The following is a 22,799-nucleotide window of genomic DNA, read 5'->3' on the forward strand; positions in this document are numbered from 1 at the left end:
TCAGTTTTACAGATGAATCAAAGATCAAATTCATTAAATCAACCCAAATAATCAGTTCGGTTCTCGGGTATTTCGGTTCGATTCTCGATTAATTATGGGGTCATTTACTTCCCAAACAAAAATTTTTTGGGTGTCACGTCAACGGTTTGACCAAATGTCGGGAGGGCTTTTCGGACACTAATTAAAAAACTAATTCCAGAACTCACTTGGAAACCGCGAGACGAATCTTTTGAGGCCTTTGACGCATCATTAGCACATGTGGGTTACTGTAGCACTTATGGCTAATCATGCACTAATTAGGCTCAAAAGATTCGTCTCGTCGTGTACATCCAAACTGTATAATTAGTTTTGTTATTTAATTATATTTAGTGCTCCATGCATATATCTAAAAGAAAAGTCACAAATTTCGAGGTGAAAATTTTTGGAAACTAAACGCGCCCTATGCCCACCCTGAAGGACAGCGCCTGCCCTGTTATGGCTCCAACGCTTGCATAGGATTTTCTTTTAGAAAAAGGAAGACTTTCCGGGTTGGGTATTTCATGGGAGAAGTGGACCATTTCAACACACTTTATTAATCGCATCTTTGGATTGACGAATTGGGGCGTAGGCAAAATGCAGGAAACCTGATGGCATATCGACGTCAGCTGGTAGCTTTTTTTTCTTCTTTGAAACAAGCTAGTAGGTTTTTAAGATACATGGCGGGGTTCAAAATTTTCAAACACAAGATTCGACGACATTCATGAAAAACCTCTACAAATTTTCATAACATAGGGTACGATGTTGGTTATTTCCAAATTTAACCCTAAACACAACTACAAAAAAGAAAAAAAATTAAAATGAAAAAAGTATTGAGTAAATTAGCCCAGTTTAGATATTAAATGTTAAGACTTTTGCACGTGACGGGTCAATTGGACAAACTGAGTAGTTTTCGGTCCCTGAATGGATAAATATTTCCCGTTCCCATCCAATAACAAAGGGTAGATGGTATATTTTCTATGATTTCTCCCCAGAGGCAGATAATACAATATTGTATGGCATTATAGTTACATAAATATGAGCACGAATAAGAACATAGCAGTAGTCAACTATAACTCTTATACGTAACAAATAACTACCCACCCTCAAACCACCAAAAAGGCCCACAGAAAGGGGTAAGAAAAAAAAAACAGGAGGGTAAAACCCTTCGAATCAGCAGCTGAGCAGTACAAGATTGCAAGGTCGAAAATATCAGAGTGCTACTGAATCTCATCCTCAACGAAGCTTTCAGAAAGACTGCGCTGGGACAACCGGTAATAGAGAATTCCCATCGTTGCTATACATGCCCTGCATCAACAGTGTTTTGTACATTAGCCCAAATTCTTTCTATAAGCAAGAGTAAGATATTGTAGCCTTGAAAACCAGACATGGAAAGATACGAGAAATGCGAGACTATGAAATATTAATCAGGGGTCTGTATAGTAGGCTAAATCATTTCTCTAGATTTTTAAATTAGCGGTGTGCTTGTGTGGGGGTTATCTATAAATATTTAGATTTTGGTTAATGTTCGAAACAATGACAACAAAATCCTAATAATCTATAAATATTTAGATTTTGGTTAATGTTCGAAACAATGACAACAAAACCCTAATAATTTGGATCGAAAGCCCCTAATGGAAACAGGCCATGATAGGAAGAAGATGCATAGTGGTTTGATGCCTGCTCTAATGCATCATTTTCCATCAGTGACTGTTCTCCCTCACCCCCTCCCATGATCATACACAAGTGTGAAATGTGGTACAAACATTGGGGAAGAATATAAGCTTTTTTGTTTTACAGCAGCAGTGCCAAACTTTGCCACCCTTAAGTTAACCAGTTAGGCATGTTTTACTTCTTTTTTTCTGGCAGCTATTTACATGTCTCACAATTGTGGCATGCCAATTCCTTGTAATCTGTCAAATATGCCAGACTTCCAAAAAATTGCCACTATCGATCTGAGATATATAAGTACCACTCAGCAGCCTAGGCCGCTTGCACACCCAAGGCCATCACCAAATGTAGTATGTTACAGGGTAAATCAATTCTTGGCCTATTTTACTCGTAAGAAGGAAGCCCCATTCCTTAGAGCACACTAAAAAAAGGTTATTGTCCTACATTACAGCTAATCACAGAATAAGCGCCCATTCTTTAGATGGAGGTTAAGGGAGGGTGATCAAATATCTAAGAAGAAAAAAAGAGAAACTAATTAAAGCATGCCCGAAGACTTACAATATAGCCATTGCAAGTAAAATCTTTGTGGGATCCATTCTTGATGATCTCTGCCGGGGGCGACCCTCTGGGCCATCACTCTCCTTTTTTGAAGGTGCTGTGACTGGTAGTGTTGGCAGTGCACTAGACCAGAAAGGCAGCAGCATCCTTAGAATTCTATGACGAAATGTACCTGTACAAGGGATAAAACTATAAGCACCAAATGGTACCAGGTTGGATTTGAGGTAGCTTACGACCGCAAGATGATTAGGAAAAAACAATATTGATCGGCTATCGCAGCATCAATCTTGTCTTAAATCAAGCTTAAGTAAGATGCAGAGTTTACAAAAAGGTGTAGGTCTTACATTTGCTTATTACAGGACTAAGAATAGAGTAAAGCTCAAGCATGACCTGAATCTAAATTCCAAATTCAGTGTATTTCAACCATACGACAGTACTTCAAATAATCAATCATAAATATCTCCCAGGCAAAAAATTTAAGTTCATCTAACACACTTCATTGCTCGAGTTTTATGGCGATGCTGCTCAGATCTAAGGTGTTGCAGCTGCTAGTGGTCGTGAATATGCAAGTATTAGATCCGCTGGCCCAACATAGTTGACCATCCAACAATCCGGAGATTAATTGAAATATTCCAAAAGAATGCAAAGAATTTTCTGAAGCCAATGCTTGCATATTTTTAGGACCTAAGACAAAGAAAGTGGTTGATACGGAAATCACAATCCATCTTTTCATCAGAATAAATTACATCTCGTTAGGCCTACATCTAGCTTAGGTAAGGCCATATACAATAAAAAAATGGCAGTTGCGTATGTGTAGTAATATAGCCAATAACAAAATGATCATGTTTGCAGCACACGTGAAACACATTAGTTCGAGCACAGTCTGTAAACTAGTCCCTACTGGGGCTTAAAAAATGTAAGGTCCAGTTAGTTAAATTAAAATATGCTTAGATCAGGAAGATGACATATGTTACAAGCCATTAAAAATAGCTATCTTTAGAACTGAGGAATTTGACAGGAACATCTTAATGCCAGCAGAATCAGGTAAAACTTCAACATACCAAATAGAGACTGAAAGTATCATCATACTTATTTGCAAGGTAGCAATATGATAGTGCATGGTAACAAACTTGTAGAATAGCAGCATTCCCACTAATTTATTTCAGGTCACCCATTTACAAAATCATAGCATAATACAAGGAACCATAAGCACAAATAAAGAAATCTCTGAATTTTGTCTATCAACGCTGGTAACATGCTTACCCCTTTTGGTATACTTTTTACGATTTCCATCTTCGTCATCAGCATAATAAGAAATCTCTGAATTTTGTCTATCAACGCTAGTAACACCTTTTCTTGTCATGGCACCAGGCTACAAAATGAAGAAATAGGATTGCTGTTCTGTGAATAAGCAAAGCTAAAAAGAAAACAGACATATAGGGATATCGCAAGGCTTACCCCATGTGGGCTCGGACTTCTGATGAAGTTGGACTCCTGTTCTGGGAATTGTGTTATCACTGGACTAGGACCCTCTATTTCAACAATTTCGGGTTCAATATGGATAGGTGTCCCAGATCCTAAACTAGCAGAAGTGTACATTGCAGAATGCAGTGTTGATGGCAAAGACGCATCTTGAGCTGAACTAATTATGCTTGCACCATTCGATTCTCTATCACCAGAACTGGATAAATGTTTAAGAGGATCTGATGCAAAAGCAGGAGGGGTCCGAGTATCAGCTTTAGATATTGTCACAAAATGATTTCCAAATACATTCTTCTCCAATCCAGTCTGCAACATATTAGAAAAGTGCAAGTTTTATCACAACCTAATGTCTCGACAGAAAATATCTTGCAGTAAACATACACTAAAGTCTAAATGTACTTGAGCAATCATAACAAGCTTGTTGTATATACAGAAATCTTAAAGTTGTTAAAGGATTATAAAATTAATAGTCAATATCAATTATAAAATCATGAAGGTTAATTTCAGATCTGCACTTTAAATTCCATGATACAATGCATTTTCATAAATTTCATAATTCATAAGAACCAAATAAAGAAAATCAGAAAATGGACAGGACCAGCAGTTCGGATGATTAAAGAAAATGAAATAAGATATGTATGAAATAGATCCCTGATAAATACAGAAAAATGAGCTATTGATCAATACTAGTATTTAGCAAATGCAGAATATTGCACCGAAGAACTTTTCAATAGCAGATATCTTAACATCTGAATAAAATGAGCTTAAATGTTTTTTTTTGAGTAAAAATGAGCTTAAATGTTGTGACAAACTTATAAAGAGAAAATCAGTGGTTTTGACTGGGTAAGCACCAAATAGGTTGAAGGATCTAACCTGGATTATTGCTTCTTTCAGTTTTGCATGAAGGCGAGAACCTGTATCTTTAATGCTTGACGGTGGCCATATCTGTTAGGAAGGTTATAGTTAAAGATCAAAGGATTGTGAGATCCTCAAGAGTTGCAGCAGCGAATTTACACATGCGCTTGCAGGGTGAGAGAGATTGAGTTCAACTTACAGGCGTGGAACACGAGGGGCAGACATATCCAGCTGGTGCTGTTTGGGTTGGAAAACTTTGGATATGTGATATCAAGCATTTTGTGTGCATCACATCTATAAGTAAGTTAAGAAACGAACATCCAGTTACATCAAAGAAATAAGGCATCATGAAATGAAAGAATTTAAGCATCCTATTGAGAAAAGCGCATACGTAAGCAACCCAAGCGTGTGGTTTCTTCACTTCCAGCTTTCAGAACTGAATTGCAAGATGAACAATGTTGTGGCCAATCATAATCCGAATTAACAACCCATTCAGCATAGTTTTTTACCTACAGAATAAGGACAGATGTTAGTTTCAAAATTAATGCAACACTGTCTTTTATTCTGACCAAACTTGCAAAGATGCTAATTTGCAGCTAAGATGTAAGTAGCACCGTAACATAAAATTCTGAACTTTCCGCTAATTGAGCTGAAAGGATATGTGATTGTATGCATCTGATGTTGCAATCTAATACTGCAAACCAAATAAAAACTGGACCAAAATTAATTGCATGAACAACGTTAATCTTCTTACTTACCTAGGAGGCAATACATACAAAAACTGAGTATGCCAGTAGCATCCTATTCTTAGTTTTGGTTTCCGAATTTTAAAAATATATTACACATAGTTTAGTTCATCACACCACATGGGAAAATCAGCATTCTACCAATGAGGAACAGTGGGTATAGGACAGACTCGATAAAAAAAATGAAAACTTTGTAGGTTTTATGGCTCTCGAAATAAAAACCCGAGACATAAGTGCAGTTATCAAAATGCGCTCAACGTATTATGTATACAAAGAAAAAGCTGATGCTCAAGCAGAGGCACTAGTGAAATGAAAACCTTGCTCAACAAACTCATTATCATGGAACCCACATCCACCCATTTCTTATAAAACTGTAAACAATTAACAGATTATCTCTTGTTCATTGAAAGTCTCAATGGAAACAAAAACAATGTACAATAAGGCCAATGGCACAGACTGACAGACATAATTGTGAATGACTAGATCCAGGAACAGCATGTAACAAACTGGTAATATTGTGATAACAGAACACTAACTCAGTGAGCCTACATGCTCCTTGTTTGTGCGCATGCAACCAGGACCGTAAAAGATAGGGAAGCTCACTCACCACGCACAGCTGATGCTCCGGGAAGCATATGCACTCGCCGCAGACAGGAACCTGGTGGACGAAGCAGTAAACCCTCGTCGCCTGAAACAGCAGAGAAAGCCCACAACCGCATCAGCTCCAAACTCCACCGCAAACAGTCAAAGCAATGACAGCATCAACCAAACCCACTCCAAACAAATCCCAGAACACAGCCAGCACGTCGGCAACAAGAAGGCACGAGCGATGTTCGACGAAATGCCCAAGCGTGGAACCCAGCATGAAAACCCCCAACTCCCGCCGTGAACCCATACAGCCCCCAAAATCCGCGCCTTTCGCGTCAGTTAGTCGGATTCGGACCACGCCAGCGCTGGGCCGGCCCGCCCGCCCCGCACCCCAGATCCCAAATCCGCCTTGTGCTACCGGCGGAGCAATACAAGACGACGCGAGAAACCTCGGGGTTTCGACGCGGGGATCGCCAGATCGGCAAAGAGGGAGGGAGTTACCTACTTACCTTGCGGCATTTGCACACGACCATCGCCGGGGGACTTCGGAGGCCGCGCTCGAGGGGTGGATCGGGCCGTGCGGGGCACGCCAGGGAGGGGGAGCGCGAGGAGCAGATCTTGCGGAGGCTGGAACGGAGAGTCGGAGACTGCAGTGTGTCCCTCTCGCTATACCTTGTCTCGGTGAAAGTTCGGGAGGACGGTGTGCGGCTGGAGGCGGTCCGATGGGAATCGTACGGTTGAGATCGTGTAGCTTAAGTTTGGTGCCTTCGTCTCATCCATCCATCCCTAAAGGGAACGATTGAATTGACGAATTGTGCTCAGTCCACCTAGTGCTGCGCCCCTCCCCCCTCAGTCCACCCAGTGCCCCCCCTAGAAGCCACGGATTCATGTACTCGGAAATTTGCACCCAATAATTTATGTTTGTGAAGATCTACCCCACACATCGGCACTCGATGTGATCTGACGGCCACCCCATCAAAGCTTCAACGCATTGATGCCCGCCACCGCCGAATGCAGGTCCCGTAATGCCATTCCGCCAGGGTTCGAATCCCACCCGGTGCGGTTAGAAGAAAATCAATTGAGAAAAAAAGCAAACCTCCCTCCAACCCTCTGTCTACCCTCCACCGTGCCGCATCCGTCGTCCGCATCGCGCAGCAGAGCCGACCGCCGCTCGTAGCGCACCGTAGATCCGGCCGCCATCACCACGCCTCCGTCCGTGGCCGGAGATCCACGTGCCAGAGGGACGCGCAGCCCTGCCAGGATAGTTTCACCGCCGCGGGGGCCCCGGCACCCCGACATCCGAGTGTCGCCACAGTCCTCGCCTCGGGTGCTCCGCCGCAAATCCGCTCTTCCCTCAAGCGGATCGGGGCCGGGCGATGGCGGATCGAGCTCCAAGCTCCGGCGGCGTGGGCCCTCCCCTGCGCCGTGGACAACAGCCGCGACCAACAGGCGGCGGCCTGGCTCGGAGCTCAGAGGCGGGGCAGGGCGGCGGCGTGGCGGTGCTCCGGCAGGCGCGGCCCGCGGCTTGGTCCCTCGCCAGTGGGACAAAGTGGTGGGCGCCCCTGCCGCGCGTCCTCGCGGTGCAATCTCGCCAGCGCCCCCGCGCTCCGGATCTCGCCCACCCCACAGTGGGCGGCGGCGTGGATCCACTTCCTCCCTGGGCGGCTCGGATCCATGGCATCCATGGCCGGCGAGGTCCTCCTCTCTCACCTCCACCCCGCCGCCGGCGCGCGCGGCCTTCTCCATCCTCCGGCGCCCGTCCTCCTTCGCTATGATAAGCTTTGTCCCTCCATTCCTCTAGTTCCGAGATTTGGTGCTCACTACTATAAAAACTGATTAACCGAGGCGCTTTGAAAAAGCCTCGGAGGCGGGCATGTCAAAAAACCGCCTCGGTTAATGCTCGGCATTAATCGAGGCGGTCATTTTTTATTAACTAAGGCAGTTAAAAAAACCGCCTCTCAAAATATATTAACCGAGGTGGTTTTATTATTTACCGCCTCTCAAAAGCGCTTTCGGTGCTCTTCGACTTGTTTTAAATCCATGTTCCATCCCTGGATTGCCCAATGCGCTTTGTGCTCCAATTCTACGGGTAAATGGCAAGTTTTTCCATAGACGATTTGTTTGTTCGATGTTTCTACCTGACCGCTGGTCTGGGTTGATACGGGGTCGCGATGTTGTGCCTGGTCCCTAGTTCCTTGAGAAAGTTCCGAAAGGCAAGTCAATGAAGTGTGACCCTATGTCAGTAATTGCCATCCTTGGTGTGCCAAACCTTGGGAAGATAATCTCATGAAACATCTTACGGGCGTACTTTGCATCTGTGGCCCTGCATGGCATGGCTTCGACCCATTTGGAGACGTAATCCACGAAGACCAAGGTATACTTGCAATTATGGGATTTTGCGAAGGGTCCCATATAATCGATGCCCTATACATCGAATACTTCGACTTGGAAGTTGTAGGTTATGGGCATCGCGTTGCGAGCCGTGATTCCTCCATGCTTCTGGCAATTTGGGCACCTCCAAATGAAGTCTTTGGTATCGTCATACACGGATGGCCAATAGAATCCTCTTTGCCAAATTTTTGCTTGAGTGCGAAACACACCATAGGGAGCACCATATGGTGCTGCATGGCATCTTTCTATAATCTTGTGTCCTTCTGCCGTTGGTACACAATGTCTGAGCAACCCATCTGCACATACTCGGTACAGATATAGTGCATCCCATAAGTGGCGTTTGTTCTCATGCCTCAACTTCTTTTTGCTCTCCCCTAGGGGCACATATCCTGAAACAATAAAGTTTATGATATTCGCGTACCATGGGTGCGAAGTTGTTACCTTGAGGAGCATATCATCTTGTAGGAAGTCATTTATCGGCGGTTCTTGAGTGTTGGTAACAGTCATACGCGATAAATGATCCACCACTGAATTCTCTACTCCTTTCTTGTTCTTGATTTCTAAGTCGAATTCTTGGAGTAGAAGAATCCATCTGATTAGCCTTAGTTTAGCATCCTTCTTAGTGAGGAGGTACTTGAGTGCAGCATGGTCTGTGTAGACTATGACTTTTGCCCCCACTAGATAGGATCTAAACATGTCGATTGCAAAGACAACTGCTAGGAGCTCCTTTTTCATTGTGGCATAATTGAGCTAGGCTCCTGTAAATGTCTTGCTGGTGTACACGATCGCGTGATGCTTCTTATCCTTGGTTTGCCCGAGTACGACCCCCACCACATAGTCACTAGCATCACACATGATCTCGAATGAAAACTTCCAATCTGGGATTATATGCATGATTGGAGCTAAGACGGGTGCCTTTTTGAGAGTTTCAAAGGCTTTGTGGCACTCATCATTGAACTGGAAAGGCACATCCTTAGATAGAAGGCTTGTGAGGGGTCTAGCGATTTGAGAGAAGTTTGCGATGAACTATCGGCAGAACCCTGCATGGCCTAGGAAAGCTTCAGATTCCTTTCACATTGGTGGGAGGTGGAAGTCTCTTAATGACTTCAATTTTTGCCTTGTCCACATCTAACCCTCTCTCGGACACCAAGTGTCATGGACCATGAAATGACATTTCTCCTAGTTGAGTATTAGGTCTTTTTTTGGCATCTCTGCCAGACTTTGTCCAAATTTTCTAGACAATGATCGAAAGTCATTCCATAGACCGAGAAGTCATCAATGAAGACTTCCATAATTTCCTTGATCATGTCTAAGAATATGGACATCATGCACCTTTGGAACGATGCAGCTGCATTGCATAGCCCAAACGACATTCGTCGATAGGCGTACGTTCTGTAGGGACATGTGAACATGTGGTCTTGCTTTGATCTTTCGGATAGATGGGGATTTGATGGTAACCAAAATAACCGTCAAGGAAACAAAAGTACAAGTGCTTCGCCTGCCGCTCTAGCATCTCATCGATGAAAGGCAGCGGGAAGAGATCCTTCTTCCTGGCCTTGTTGAGTTTTCTGTAATCTATACACATCCTCCATCCTGTGATGGTTCGTTGTGGAATTAGCTCATTCTTACTATTTTCCACTACTGTCATGCCTCCTTCACTCACTATGCAGAACAGGATAGATGATTCTGGCATCTAGGAGCTTGAGGACCTTTTTCTTCACCACTTCCCTCATGGCATTATTTGACCTTTGTTGGGGTTCCCTAGAAGGTGTTACTTCGGGATCCAGAGGAATCCGGTGGGTGCAAAGAGCAGGGCTGATGCCCTTGAGATCTTGTAGGGTGTAGTGTAAGACTGATCGGTGCTTTTCCAAGATGGCGATGAGTTTGGTTGTCTCCTCTTCTAAGAGTTTATCGCTAATGATCACAGGAGACTCCACATAGCTGTTTAGGAAAGCATACTAAACCCAGAAGGTAAAGGCTTCAGCTCAATCGGGGTCCCGATGGCTTTTCAGTCTCGGGAAACTCAAAGATTTTGTTGGAATCTTCGTCTGCCTCGATGACTTCTTCCGGGTTTCCCTCGATATCCTCCTCGAGGTTTGAGTCAGAAGACTCGAGAATGGAAGCGGCCATTACTTCCTCGATTGGCTCGAGAATAGGGGAGTCTTCCACTGAGAAGTTGTTGACGGCCATTATTTCCCATTTTGACTGTCAACTTCTCGGAAATAAATTGAGCTTTGCACCATGTTCCATACATATTTTACCTAATCCTAACAAATTCCACAAGTTTTGGTGGTTTGAGAGGTTTTGCAGGATTATGCTTAGAATATGCAAGAAACAACACTAAATGGAGCATCTACAAGTATGGTGAAACAAGGATATAAGACGACACCATTATAAACATTGTCAAATGCCAAATTTGACATTTCCATGTTGAAGAGCTCATCGAGATGATCGAATTCGACACTTGGGTCACCCAATTCGGAGTCCGAACGCAAAAGTTATGCAAATCACAAGTTTCGGACTCGTGTTTCGCAGAGGCTGCCGGCCGGCCGGCCTGGCACCTTTGCCAAACACATCTTGCCTTGCCACAAGACCACTAGGGACCCTCCAATGGACCCCTATGCACTGGATATACAACCAAATACAAAAGTTATGACCGAAAGGCCTAGCACATGGATTAAAGGACCCATTTTCAGCACTTGCCGAGATCTTTTGGACCGGAGCACCACTATGGACTTCATGCACCCTTTGATCAAGATGTTAGTGAAACGGAGGGCCGAGATGTGCCAACTCCTGGCCGGCTGGCCTACAATTTTCAGCGTTGAACCAACGCAACCTACACCGACACCAGGAGGAGATCAGGAGCGTCCACAAGAAGGTCGGCGCCAAATGGAGGAAATCCCAGGCCGACGGGCCGGCCTAGGAGAGGCTGGCCGACCCCAGTTTGCAGTGTCTCGAGCTCATCTTTGTGTGGAAGCTACGTCAACCAGCCCTCTTGCGTACACCCGATGCCTCGGCCAAATACCGACCTCTAGCTAGTATAAATAGGCCTCCACCCCTCACTTGTGACACACACCAAAGGAGTTAGAGTCGAGTCGAGCTTGTATCGGGATTCCGGAGTCATCATCGGAAGTCGGATATAAGCTCTTGTATCTTTTCCTTTGATATTTGTCAATATAAGTTATCTTCTTTATCTTTTGGAGTCAGCTTTACTTTCCGCATTTATTTATCTTCTCAAGTTATGTTGCTTGAGTGCGGAAGTAATTCCTCTAGCTTAGGCTTTGTATATTTCTTATTTATAGGGATCTTACCTTATGGTTTTCTCACCCGGACTAGGGAACTCAAGTTAGGTCAATAGGTTGAGGGGGATTTCTCTTGTACGCGACAAGAGAAATCCTAACACCGAGTACGGACGTGGTGTCTGAGCTTAGTGTTAGTTAGAAAGTGTGTTCCACCCCACGGTACCATTGTGGTAGGCGGCAGGTGATGACAGCCCTGTCTGTCCCTCGTAGTCCACCACGTTCGGGTGCTTTCATAGCAGTAGTGCCGACTGCTGTTGGACTCCCTTCTCATCCCAGTCTAAGTCCTTCCCTGAGGCCGCCGAAGTAAGCTCTAGGTTCCCGATACCTAGTTAGAAGCAAGGTTTAGTCTAGAGAGGCTAGCTCAATAGTTTAGAAGTGTTTTAGGAGTCTTTCTCGCTCGTTGTCCTCCTAGCTGCTTACCTCTCTAAGGATTAGTGTCTCCTGTGTCAGACGGTCTTTGTTGGTCATGATCTTATCTTATCTATCAGGCTTACCCCCACTAAGTTTGTCAATTGATATCTCTAGTAAAGTTTGTCATTCGATTCTTTGATACTCTTTATCCATAGTGCTTCCCTAAGGAAAATTACGATACCCTGGAATACTCCAAGGTGAAGTGCTACAGCGGTGATTCTGTGCGCTTGCGGAATCTATATTCTTGTTGGTGCAAATCTAGGGACAACACATGAACGCGCAACGAGCGACAGCACAGATGCAGTGCCGATGCTCAAGGTGGTCAGACCGGTTCGCCGGTGAAGAACGGCGAAGTCCAACGAACGCTCGCCCTAGAGGGACCCCGTTATGGCAGGCACACGTAGGGTTTTTCTAGGATCAGCAGGCCACCTAGAATGCCTTCAAACGTAGCGAAGACGAAGGAAGAACAACAGAAAAGGGTTGGAAGGAGCTAGGGTTTGGAGATAAAAGTAAAGGCAATGAACATAAAGAAAAATAATGTATTGATGTGTTTTTGATCGATTGGATACCTCAATCGGCCGTGACCCTTTATATTTATACAGTGGGGGTGGACTTATCCTGCAAGAAACCTATTTACAGATCTAAATCTATAAAAAACTCTAGTTGTACTCGAACTCTGCTTGGACCGGTCAGACCGGTCGGTCGTGCCAAACTGGTTACAGGAACCCCAACCGGTTAGACCGCTTAGATGTACTGGTCAGACCGGTCCCTGCTAAATTCAGTCATCAACATATGCCCTCCTGTTCTTTGGCAAAGCTTGCGTGCCAAAGAACATTCATCTGGACCAAAAGTGTCTAAGGACGATGATCAACAATACATCGGCCATTTTTTGTACTAAGGGTGATAAAAATTATCGGCCATGACTTGTTTTTCCTCAACTTGAAACAACTTTCTTCGGCCTCCAAACTTTCTTTGTGACTACTGATTTTATTGGCCTGACCTCCACTTGTTGGTCCATTGATTCTTGTTTGCGCAAATGTTGCAGCCTTCGTTTCTGGGTATAAGACAAGCCTAAGGGACACCACCTCGGCTGTAAGTACTTTGAGTCTTGCTTTGTATCCTTTCTACCCTCCTTGCTGCAATCAAAATCTTTTTTGGCCAGATTGTTGTTAGCAACAATCAGTCTTTGTGATGAAGCATGATTTGGATACATAGGAGGATACAAAATGTAATATTATTGCATATGCATCATACTATAATCCATAGGCGTATAAAAATAAGGGTGAAACCAGGGAGTAAACGGCCCATAATAATTACTTAGATGTGAACAACAAACCGATTTCTCTTGAAGTTTCGATGATGAACTCACATCCTTGGCTTCACGTGATTGCTTCTCCTTCTTCTAAGTGGTTCCTTGCTTCTCATATTTGGCCAAGAGTTCATTAAAACTCAGCCTTATCTTACTTTTGGAGGAACCCCCAGATTCATTGGACGCGCCGGTCAGACCGGTCGATTTGTTGTTGGCCTTCTTCTTGTCTTGCCTCCCGAGCGTTGAAGCATCTCGAGAGGTTTTGTTCTGCTGCATCTTCTTCTCAGGCTTCTCTTCTCCAATGATCACATTTTTTCCGTTTGTTGATTCGGCTTGATTTGGCCGAATTAAAACCTTAGGATTTTTCAATTCTAGCACATGTGTATGCATTGGAAAAGGATTTTGATCGATTTGCATTTCAGAAATAACCAATCGTCCTTCATTTATGGCCGATTATATTTGTCTACGAAGAACATTGCAATCATTTGTAGCATGAAAGAAGGTATTACGCAATTTACAATAGGCGCACCTCTTCAACTCATCTATCGATGGAATAGTGTGAGAGAACTTAATCTTTCCAAGCTTTGCTAACTCATCAAAAATAATGTAACACTTAGACACATCGAAAATATATTTAATTTCATCATGCCGATTTTTGGGAATCGGCTTTAAAGAAGCACATGTGCTAGGTTTATCACTAGATGACCATACAAATTCAGCAGCATAAACCTCACTATTCTCATCGTCCGAAGAATCACCATGTAGCATATGCATACCAAGACAATCAGATTTAAACTTGGACTCTTTACTTCGGCTTTCTTGAGCCAAAGCCCTTTGCAAAACTTGATTAATGGTTAAAAACTCATATCCTTCTAATTTTTCTTTAATATGAGATCTCAAACCATTAAGAGCTAATTCGGCAAGATCCTTTTCAGAAATAACCAAGCTATAACATCATTTTTTTGTATCTCTAAATCTTCTAATAGATTCAGCAACAAACTCATCATGTTTTTGCTTAACCGATGTTAAATGACATAGCCTCAACTCATTCTCACCATTATAAAAATGATTATGAAATTTACGCTCTAATTGAGACCATGTTTGCACAGAATTAGGAGCTAAAGACGAAAACCATGAGAAAGCAGTACTAGATAATGACAAAGGGAACATTCTAATTTTCAAATGATCAAGACTCCCATAAATTCCCATTTGTGCATTAAACTGACTAACATGCTCCCATGTAGTTCTACTATCCTCCCCAGTGAATTTAATAAATTCTGGCACTCTAAAATTCCGAGGATATGGAATAGAATCAAAACTCTCAGGATAAGGCTTTTGACAAACAAGATTTTTGTGTTAAATTCTACGCCGAAAGTTTCTTTAAACATAATAGCCAAATCTTTCTTATGTTTCTCAAGTATTTGACTAAAATAAGAATCATTTGGCTTTTGCATATTAACACTAGAATTATTCGGCGCATGCGGTGCATGGTTCGGTTGTGTATATGGTATTTGCTGCAAATGTCCATTATTTTGCATTGTACCATATGAATAACCTGAACCATGAGGAGGCATAGTATATGAATTATTCATTCAGCTAAAGCCAGCCGAAACATGAGGTAAATTAGTAATTGGTTCAGAAGAAGAAGAATATGCAACTAAAGCTCCAGAACCGGTTGGCACCGGTCCTCCATGACCGGTCTGACTAGTCGGAGTGACCGGTCCGACTGCTCCATGCGCTCGGTACTGATCTGGACTTTTCTGACCATTATAAAAACTCATCGGCATACCATAATGAGGCATAAATGCTGCCGATGATTCAGGAGGCATGGTATTATACTAAAAAGTACCATCAGCATTAAAATTAGGAGCACTACTATCCTCAGTCAAAGGCTGTTTTCCTAGCGATTTATCAATCATGCCCTGAACAGTGGCAAGTATCTTTTCCTGACCACTAACCACCAATTGAGTAATTTGCTCCAAAGTAGGCGATGTTGTAGTACTTACAGTGGCACTTGATTTGGCTTGCTCCTCTTCATCCGAAAGAATGACCACCTCCTTGTCCTTGGAGATATCACCCTTCCGATTCTTGGAAAAGTGAGACAAGAACCACCGACGCTTTTCTTCAAGTTCTTTTTCCTTGCACCGTTTGCTCTCCTCTTCACACTCCTTTATGAAGGCCTCATAAGCTTGATGATCCTCGGGCGGCAACTCATCAACAGATGGTCTGCTGATGTTATCGGGATCGATCTCACTAGGATTCGACAGCTTCACCATGGTAGTAGATGGAGTAGATTAGATCGGCTTTACAACCAAGATCTTTCTTCCCCAGCGGAGTCGCCAAAATGTGTTGGCGCAAATCTAGGGCCATCACACGAACACGCAGCGAGTGACGACACAGATGCAGTGTGTTGGCGTTTCTTATGCCCCAAAAGAAGATTAATTCCGCAAGTGCACAAAATCACCGCTGTAGTACTTTACCATGGAGTATTCCAGGGTATTGTATTTTTCCTCAGGGAAGAACTATGGTAAAGAATATCGTAAATCGAATGATAACTATACTAGCTTAATCAACCGACTAACTAGACGGGGGTAAGCCAGATACAGAGATAAGATAAATGGCCAGTCTATGACCGAGTGACACACGGAGGCTCAACTCCTTAGAGAGGTAGCAGCTGGGAGGACAACAAGCGAGATAAGACACCTGATACACTTCTGAACTATCGAGCTAGCCTCTCTAGATCAGACTAATTATCTAACTAATCTTCGAGAAGGTAGAGCTTACTTCAGCGGCCTCAGCGAAGGACTCAGAATGGGATGAGAAGGGAGTCCAACGGCAGTCGGCACTACTGCTATGAAAGCACTCGAACGTGGTGGACTACGAGGGACGGACAGGGCTGTCACCACCTGCCGCCTACCACAATGGTACTACTAATACTAAGCTCAGACACCACGTCTGCACTCGGTGTTAGGATTTTTCTCGAGGCCTTTGAGAGAAATCCCCCTCAACCTAGAGCACTAACTTGAGCTACTCTAGTCTGGGCAAGAAAACCCGTAAGATAAATTCCTGACTATCAGAGAGATAACTTAGTCTAAACTAAAGGATACAACTTCCGCGCTCTAACTGAACACTCAGACTCGAGAAGATAAAAGAAAGAGGAAAGTAAAACTGACTCAGAAAGTAGAGAAGATAACTTATATTAATAACTTCGAAAGAAGGATACAAGAGCTATACTAGACTTTCGAGGACTCCGGAATCCTGAGCAAGCTCGACTCGACTCTAACTCCCATACTACTAATCCTACTCTAGGAAAGTGAAGAGAGAATGAGCTCCAAGGTGTGTGTTACAAGTGAGAGATGAGTGATCTATTTATAGCCTTCCAGGGTCGGTTCTAAGCAAGTGAAGCACGTGGCGTCGGTTGGAGGCGGTTGTGGCAGTTGTTCTTAACTTCGACGCAAAGCCGGGGTTTGAGTGGCTGCAAGTTGGGGCCGGCCGGCTGGGGATGTGGCCATTTGGCCACCGCCTTCTCCTGGACGTCTCAGATGTTCTCCTAGTGTCGGTGACAGTTGCGTAGCCTCAATGTCTGCACGTGCTAGGCCGGCCGGCCTAGGGGAGGCTGGCCGGCCTCCCTCTAGCTCTCCTCGGCCCTCCATTGCACTGACGTTGCAAGTGGACGCTCGTGATCTTCCAGGAAGGTGGATTACTGACTTGGACATATCTTTGCACTGAGTTGTGGGTCCTTTGATCCTTGTGCAAGCCTTTCGGTCCATATGATCAAACCGACATCCAATCCTCGGCTTAGATGCACTTGAACTTGTCACATTGCTCCTGGATCGAAGACGTGGCTTGGTGTGTGGAGGTGCCAGGCCAGTCGGCCTAGGAGAGGCTGGTCGGCCTGGGTTTCTGCCCATTTCTGCCCAATTTTGGTACATGTTCACCTGAAATCATAACTCATCCAAAACTTGTGGAACTTATTAGAATTAAATAAAATATGAATGGAATATAGTGTAAAGCTCGATTTATTTCTAAAAAGTTGACGGTCAGGATGTGAAATTAAGGCCGTCAACACAGCGCCAATGCTTAGGGCGGTCAAACCGGTTAGGGTGACCAGTCAGACCGGTTCGCCGGCGAAGAACAGCGAAGTCTGACGAACACTCGCCCGGGAAGGACCCCGTCAGGGCAGGCGCATGTAGGGTTGTTCTAGGATCAGCAGGTCACCTAGAACGCCTTCAGACATCGCGGAGACGAAGGAAGAACATCAAAAAAGGGTTGGAAGGAGCTAGGGTTTGGAGATAAAAGTAAAGGCAATGAACATAAAGAAGATGTGTTTTTGATCGATTGGATACCTCAATCGGCCATGACCCTTTATATTTATAGGGTGGGGTGGACTTATCCCACAAGAAATCCTGTTTACAGATCTAAATCTGTAAAAAGCTCTAGTTGTACTCAGACTCTACTTGGACCGGTCAGACCGGTCAGACCCACCGGTCAGACCCACCGGTCAGACCGGTCGGTCGTGCCAGACTGGTTACAGGAACCCCGACCGGTCAGACCGCTTAGAGGTACCGGTCAAACCGGTCCTGCTAAATTCAGTCGTCAACAATTCTATTGAGCATAAGAAACACCAACAAGCTTTTCTGGCGCCGTTGCAGGGGAAGCAATTTGCTAAAGATATCGTTGAATTGTTTGATAAAATTTACTAATATATCACCACTAATTTTAGCGGGATTACCATTGCTATCGGTATCTTTGTGATTTCTGCAGAGCAGTGCAGGACCAGTTTCGATCTACCATATCACTTCAACTCAGATCCTGAAGAATTGGGTGAATTGTTTGACGTAGAGTCATCCTACTAGAAGGAATTTTCTTAGGATCAAGGTTTGACAACACCAGCTTCAATACCCATGGCTCAGAAGACACTCTGTCAATTTTCAGCCCCGACCAATAGCCATATCCCTACTGGACTGACCAATGACCAAGGCACTGATGGCTTTGAGATAAAGACTGGTCTTGTCAACATGGTCCGATCAAGTCCCTTCTGCGGAAAGGCATCAGAGGATTCCAATGCTCATCTTCAGAATTTTCTGGAAGTGAGCAGCATAATCAACCCAAAAAGGCACTACGATGGATAATATTCGTGTTCGGCTATTCCCATTCTCTTTGCTTAGAAAGCAAAGACGTGGTTCTACGCCTACAAGGAAGGATTCGACACTTGGGATGCGTGTGCCAATGCTTTTCTGGTCAAGTACTTTCCGGTGGGCAAAACCAACACCCTTTGGAACAGGATTACCAATTTCAACAACTCCAGGATGAAACAGTCTCGAAAGCCTGGGAACGTCTTTAGGAATACATTGCAGCTTGCCCACACGACGGCATGGAACAATGGCTTATCATTCAGAACTTCTTCCATGGCCTGAACCAGCGATTGCAAGATCACATGGACGCAGCAGCGGGAGGAACATTCCTCACCCTCGATGTTGCAGGTGCTAAAGTGCTCATCGACAAGGTTGCTTCCAACCAGAATTGGAAGGAAGATAGGTAGCTAGACCATGCAAAAGGAATACATAAAATGGACAGTGTCGATATGCTGGTAGCCAAGATGGATCTTCTCATGAAAAAGCTGGAATCTTCACACCAAGAGGTTAATCAGACTAAGCCTCAGATGACATGTGAGAAATGTGGCAATCCTGGACACTCGGGCAAATCTTGCCCATTCACTCAAGAGGATGAGAACTCCATTGGGAACAGCACTCCAATGACTCAGACTGCCGTCCTCAGCAAGGTTGGAATTCTAAGCCTGACCTCCCCTTCGGCAAACAGCAAGGTAACAATTTTAATAACAGTTTTTAGCCCTCCCTTAAAGACTTCATGTACAGCCAAAAGCAAATTAATGACAACATTAGTGAGAAGTTTCTTGCTAATGATAAAATTCTTGAGTCTTTGGCTGTGCAACTAGATGGGTTTAACTTTGTTATTAAAAATCAGTTGAGTTTCAATGAATTGATAGAATCTAAAGTAACTCAACTGGCCTCATCCTGTCGTAACCATAACATGAGGGAGCTACCTGAGCAATCGGAAGTGAACCCATAAGAAAGTGTGAATGCGGTAACTATGCGGGCAAGATGATCCGCACATAAACCACCTCTTCTACAGGATGTAGGTACACGGCTGGAGACCATAACCGTCAGGAATACCGATGCTGAAGACGGGGTGCTGGAGGAGGCCAAAGAATCCAACACCATTGCTACCCAGGAAGACCTCGTGGAACCCCCTAGAACTTCACAGGGCTGTCACGATACAGCTGCCTTACTGTTTCTAGAGCGGAAAAGGAGGCCGATGGCCAACGAGCAATTCGGCAAGTTTGTCGAGGTAATTAAGAAGCTTTATGGCAACATGCCACTTCTTGATACTATGTAGGTTCCCACGTATGCCAAGTATCTCAAGGATATCCTTGGCAATAAGAGGGTCGTGCCGACAACCGAGGTCGTGCAGCTCACAAGTGAGTGTAGCACAACTATACTCAACCCTCTCCTGGAAACCAGGATGCCCCACATCACATGTTCCATCGGAGCTCAACACTTTAAGCACGCTCTTTGCGATCTGCGAGCAAGCATTAGCATTATGCCAAAGGTAATTTATGATAAACTTGATCATCATGCGCTTGCTCCTACTGCCATATGTTTGCAGATGGAGGACCAATTGGTTCATTATCCCATGGGGATTGCCAAGAATATTTTGGTGAAAATACAAAATTTCTTTGTCCCCATTGATTTTGTCATTCTCGACATGGAAGTTGACACCAAGACCCCTCTCATAGTGGGAAGGCGATTCTTGAGTATGACAAATGCATACATTGATGCGGGAGTTGGAGTAATCCAACTCAACATCAATGGGCAGAAGGAGAGATTCAGCTTCAGACCGAAGGATGAACAATGCTCACAGATCAAAAGTATCAACCGGAAGGAATCTGTGAAAGAGCTAGAGAAGCCATATACCCCATCCAACTATACCCTCATCGAATTTGTGGAGAATCTTCGAACTCGAGAGGAGATCAAGGTGTATAACCAACGGAACGCGGAGCGGAATATCCAACGTAAGAAAATTTTGGAATTTGGGAAGAAAGAGATCGAAATAACACTGCCTATGGCGAAAGAAAGTGTCGCCACCAACATCTCCATCAGGTGACGATGACCAAACCCAAGGTATGGATAGTCTCGCTCAGGATGAAAAACTCGAGTCCTTGCCATGAGGTACGTGGTAGTTATCCATTCTTGCATTTGCATATAGGATAGTTTATCTTCTTGCATAGTTTTCCCATTCCACATCATGGCATGTTTAAATTTTCGCAAATGCATTCTTTTCATTTTACATTGCATACAAAAAAAAATCGGCCAAGATGGCAGACCTACTGAGCTTCATTCAAGCTTCGGGGAGGTGCCAATGTATCGAGGTAAGTCATCCAACCTGTCCTTTCATCTTGTGTCCTAAAAAAAATAGTTTGTGTCATTCAAAAAAATGAGAGAATAAAATAAAATGAAAACAAAGACAAAATAAATAAATAAAACACAAAAAATGTTTCATGCTTTGAATAAAACTCCCAATACATATGTGTGGAAATCCGTGTAAGCTCTTATCATGGAGATGATGAATAGTTGGTCTGTTCATGCTTTGCAAGTTCCTCATTTACAACTTTTTACTCTCCTAGTACTTGAAATGTTGGCTCATAGAAATATCATTAAAATTCTGGTTTGAGTGGGAGCATGAGCTTGATTTCCCAGTCTAAGTTGTTGTGAGATTTGAGATAACCCGAATCAGAATAAAACTGCTTTCTCTAGTAGGAAACCTCTCGGAATTTCTTTAAAATGAAACATGGTAAAGATTTCCCCAATGGTTTACATGTCCTAACCAGAGCCATAATGTTTTATCATTTGAACCGATATAAGTTATCTTGAGTTATTTTGAGCTTTGCCGAATGGTGAGTCCGTTCGAGGAAGGTAGTTGTCATCTACTGATCTTTCTCCTTTGCGTACCCATTGTTTTGCTAGCCTCAATATGTCTGGCTTATCAATCACCTACTCCGGGTATTGATATCCACCTTCGCCAGACGATTCCCCTCACAACAAAACCCAAAATCTCCATAGTGAGAATATCCATCTCAAATGGTCTATCCAAGCAATGCTCCCTTCCAATAACTCTATCCTCATGGAGTATGGGTTATCTTCCTTAAAAAAAACTGAAGCAAAAAAAAAAGAAAGAGAGACAAGACCCATACCTCCACTCAAAAGAGTTGAAATAAGGAGCTCAAATAAAAAGACCAAATGTTTTCTAAGTGTAAGTCCATTTCCTCCCTCTCCCCTGAACATTTTACCTTCCATAAGATTGGGATTTGATCGATTACCAACCTCTTGCAAACCACTCTTTGGCTCGGCAACACAGGTAACCAAGGTATGCTACACTCCTCCTACCCAAAACTCCACATATCAGCTTTAGAGTAGGAAGAAGATGGTCAAAATTTCCGACCATGGTGAGGATCATACACCTTGAGCGATTTGAGAGCACCATTGGGGAATCTTAAACCACTTTTTGAAAACTTGCAAAATATTCCGAGATAGGAACCTGAATAGGAAGTAGAAAATATTCCGGTAAATGTTATTCAGTCTCTCAACAACCCAAGACGAGGGATGAAATGCCAATAAGCACCATCTACCAGAATCCAAGGTATGAGCCAACTCATTCACAATACATATGGGTTAGAGTAATATGTTGTGCGCAAGGTATTTACGGGGGATGAACATTGATGCAACTCCTGATCCACCGAGCCTCAGCTTTAGCTTTGCTCGAGGACGAGCAAAAGTTCAAGCTTGGAGGGGAGTGTTGACGGCCATTATTTCCCATTTTGACCGTCAACTTCTCGGGAATAAATTGAGCCGTGCACCATGTTCCATACTTATTTTACCTAATCCTAACAAATTCCACAAGTTTTGGCGGTTTGAGAGGTTTTGCAGGATTATACTTAGAATATGCAAGAAACAACACTAAATGGAGCATCTACAAGGATGGTGAAACATGGATATAAGATGACACCATTATAAACATTGTCAAATGACAAATTTGACATTACCATGTTGAAGAGATCATCGAGATGATCGAATTGGACACTTGGATCATCCAATTCGGAGTCCGGACGCAAAAGTTATGCAAATCACAAGTTTTAGACTCGTGTTGCGCAGAGGCTGCAGGCCGGCCAGCCTCGCCTAGGCCGGCCGGTCCGACACCTTGGCCAAACACATCTTGCCTTGCCACAAGACCACTAGGGACCCTCCAATGGACCCCTATGCACTGCATATACAAGCAAATACAAAAGTTATGACCGAAAGGCCTAGCACATGGATTAAAGGACCCATTTTCAGAACTTGCCGAGATCTTTTGGACCAGAGCACCACTATGGACTTCATGCACCCTTTGATCAAG

At 43.8% G+C, this 22,799-nt stretch overlaps 1 protein-coding gene across 2 annotated transcripts; it reads right to left on the bottom strand.

The window, feature by feature from the left end:
- Positions 1-922: 922 nt before the first annotated feature.
- Positions 923-6,579, bottom strand: LOC120651268 (zinc finger protein-like 1 homolog). Of its 2 annotated transcripts, none has more exons than XM_039928728.1 (9): positions 6,425-6,579; positions 5,935-6,015; positions 4,973-5,090; positions 4,781-4,875; positions 4,600-4,671; positions 3,703-4,032; positions 3,508-3,616; positions 2,245-2,416; positions 923-1,323 (listed from the first exon to the last, which is right to left on the bottom strand). In XM_039928728.1, the coding sequence occupies exons 1-9, from the start codon at positions 6,446-6,448 to the stop codon at positions 1,236-1,238; spliced, it is 1,089 nt and encodes a 362-aa protein (XP_039784662.1). In that variant the 5' UTR covers positions 6,449-6,579; the 3' UTR covers positions 923-1,235. The 2 variants fall into 2 exon arrangements, with proteins under 2 accessions (XP_039784662.1, XP_039784661.1); XM_039928727.1 differs by lacking the exon at positions 6,425-6,579 and adding an exon at positions 6,103-6,237.
- Between the last annotated feature and the right edge of the window lie 16,220 nt (positions 6,580-22,799).

Source organism: Panicum virgatum, chromosome 9K, assembly GCF_016808335.1.
Source record: "Panicum virgatum strain AP13 chromosome 9K, P.virgatum_v5, whole genome shotgun sequence".
NCBI lineage: Eukaryota > Viridiplantae > Streptophyta > Magnoliopsida > Poales > Poaceae > Panicum > Panicum virgatum.

What these genes read in the sequence shown, in the direction of transcription:
- LOC120651268 (XM_039928727.1), bottom strand. Translation starts at nt 6,222, where the DNA reads ATGGGTTCACGGCGGGAGTTGGGGGTTTTCATGCTGGGTTCCACGCTT. An exon ending in TGTTCTGGGATTTGTTTGGA is followed by an intron (nt 6,016 to 6,102) that starts GTGGGTTTGGTT and finishes CTGCTGTTTCAG; the next exon opens with GCGACGAGGGTTTACTGCTT. An exon ending in CACACGCTTGGGTTGCTTAC is followed by an intron (nt 4,876 to 4,972) that starts GTATGCGCTTTT and finishes ACTTACTTATAG; the next exon opens with ATGTGATGCACACAAAATGC.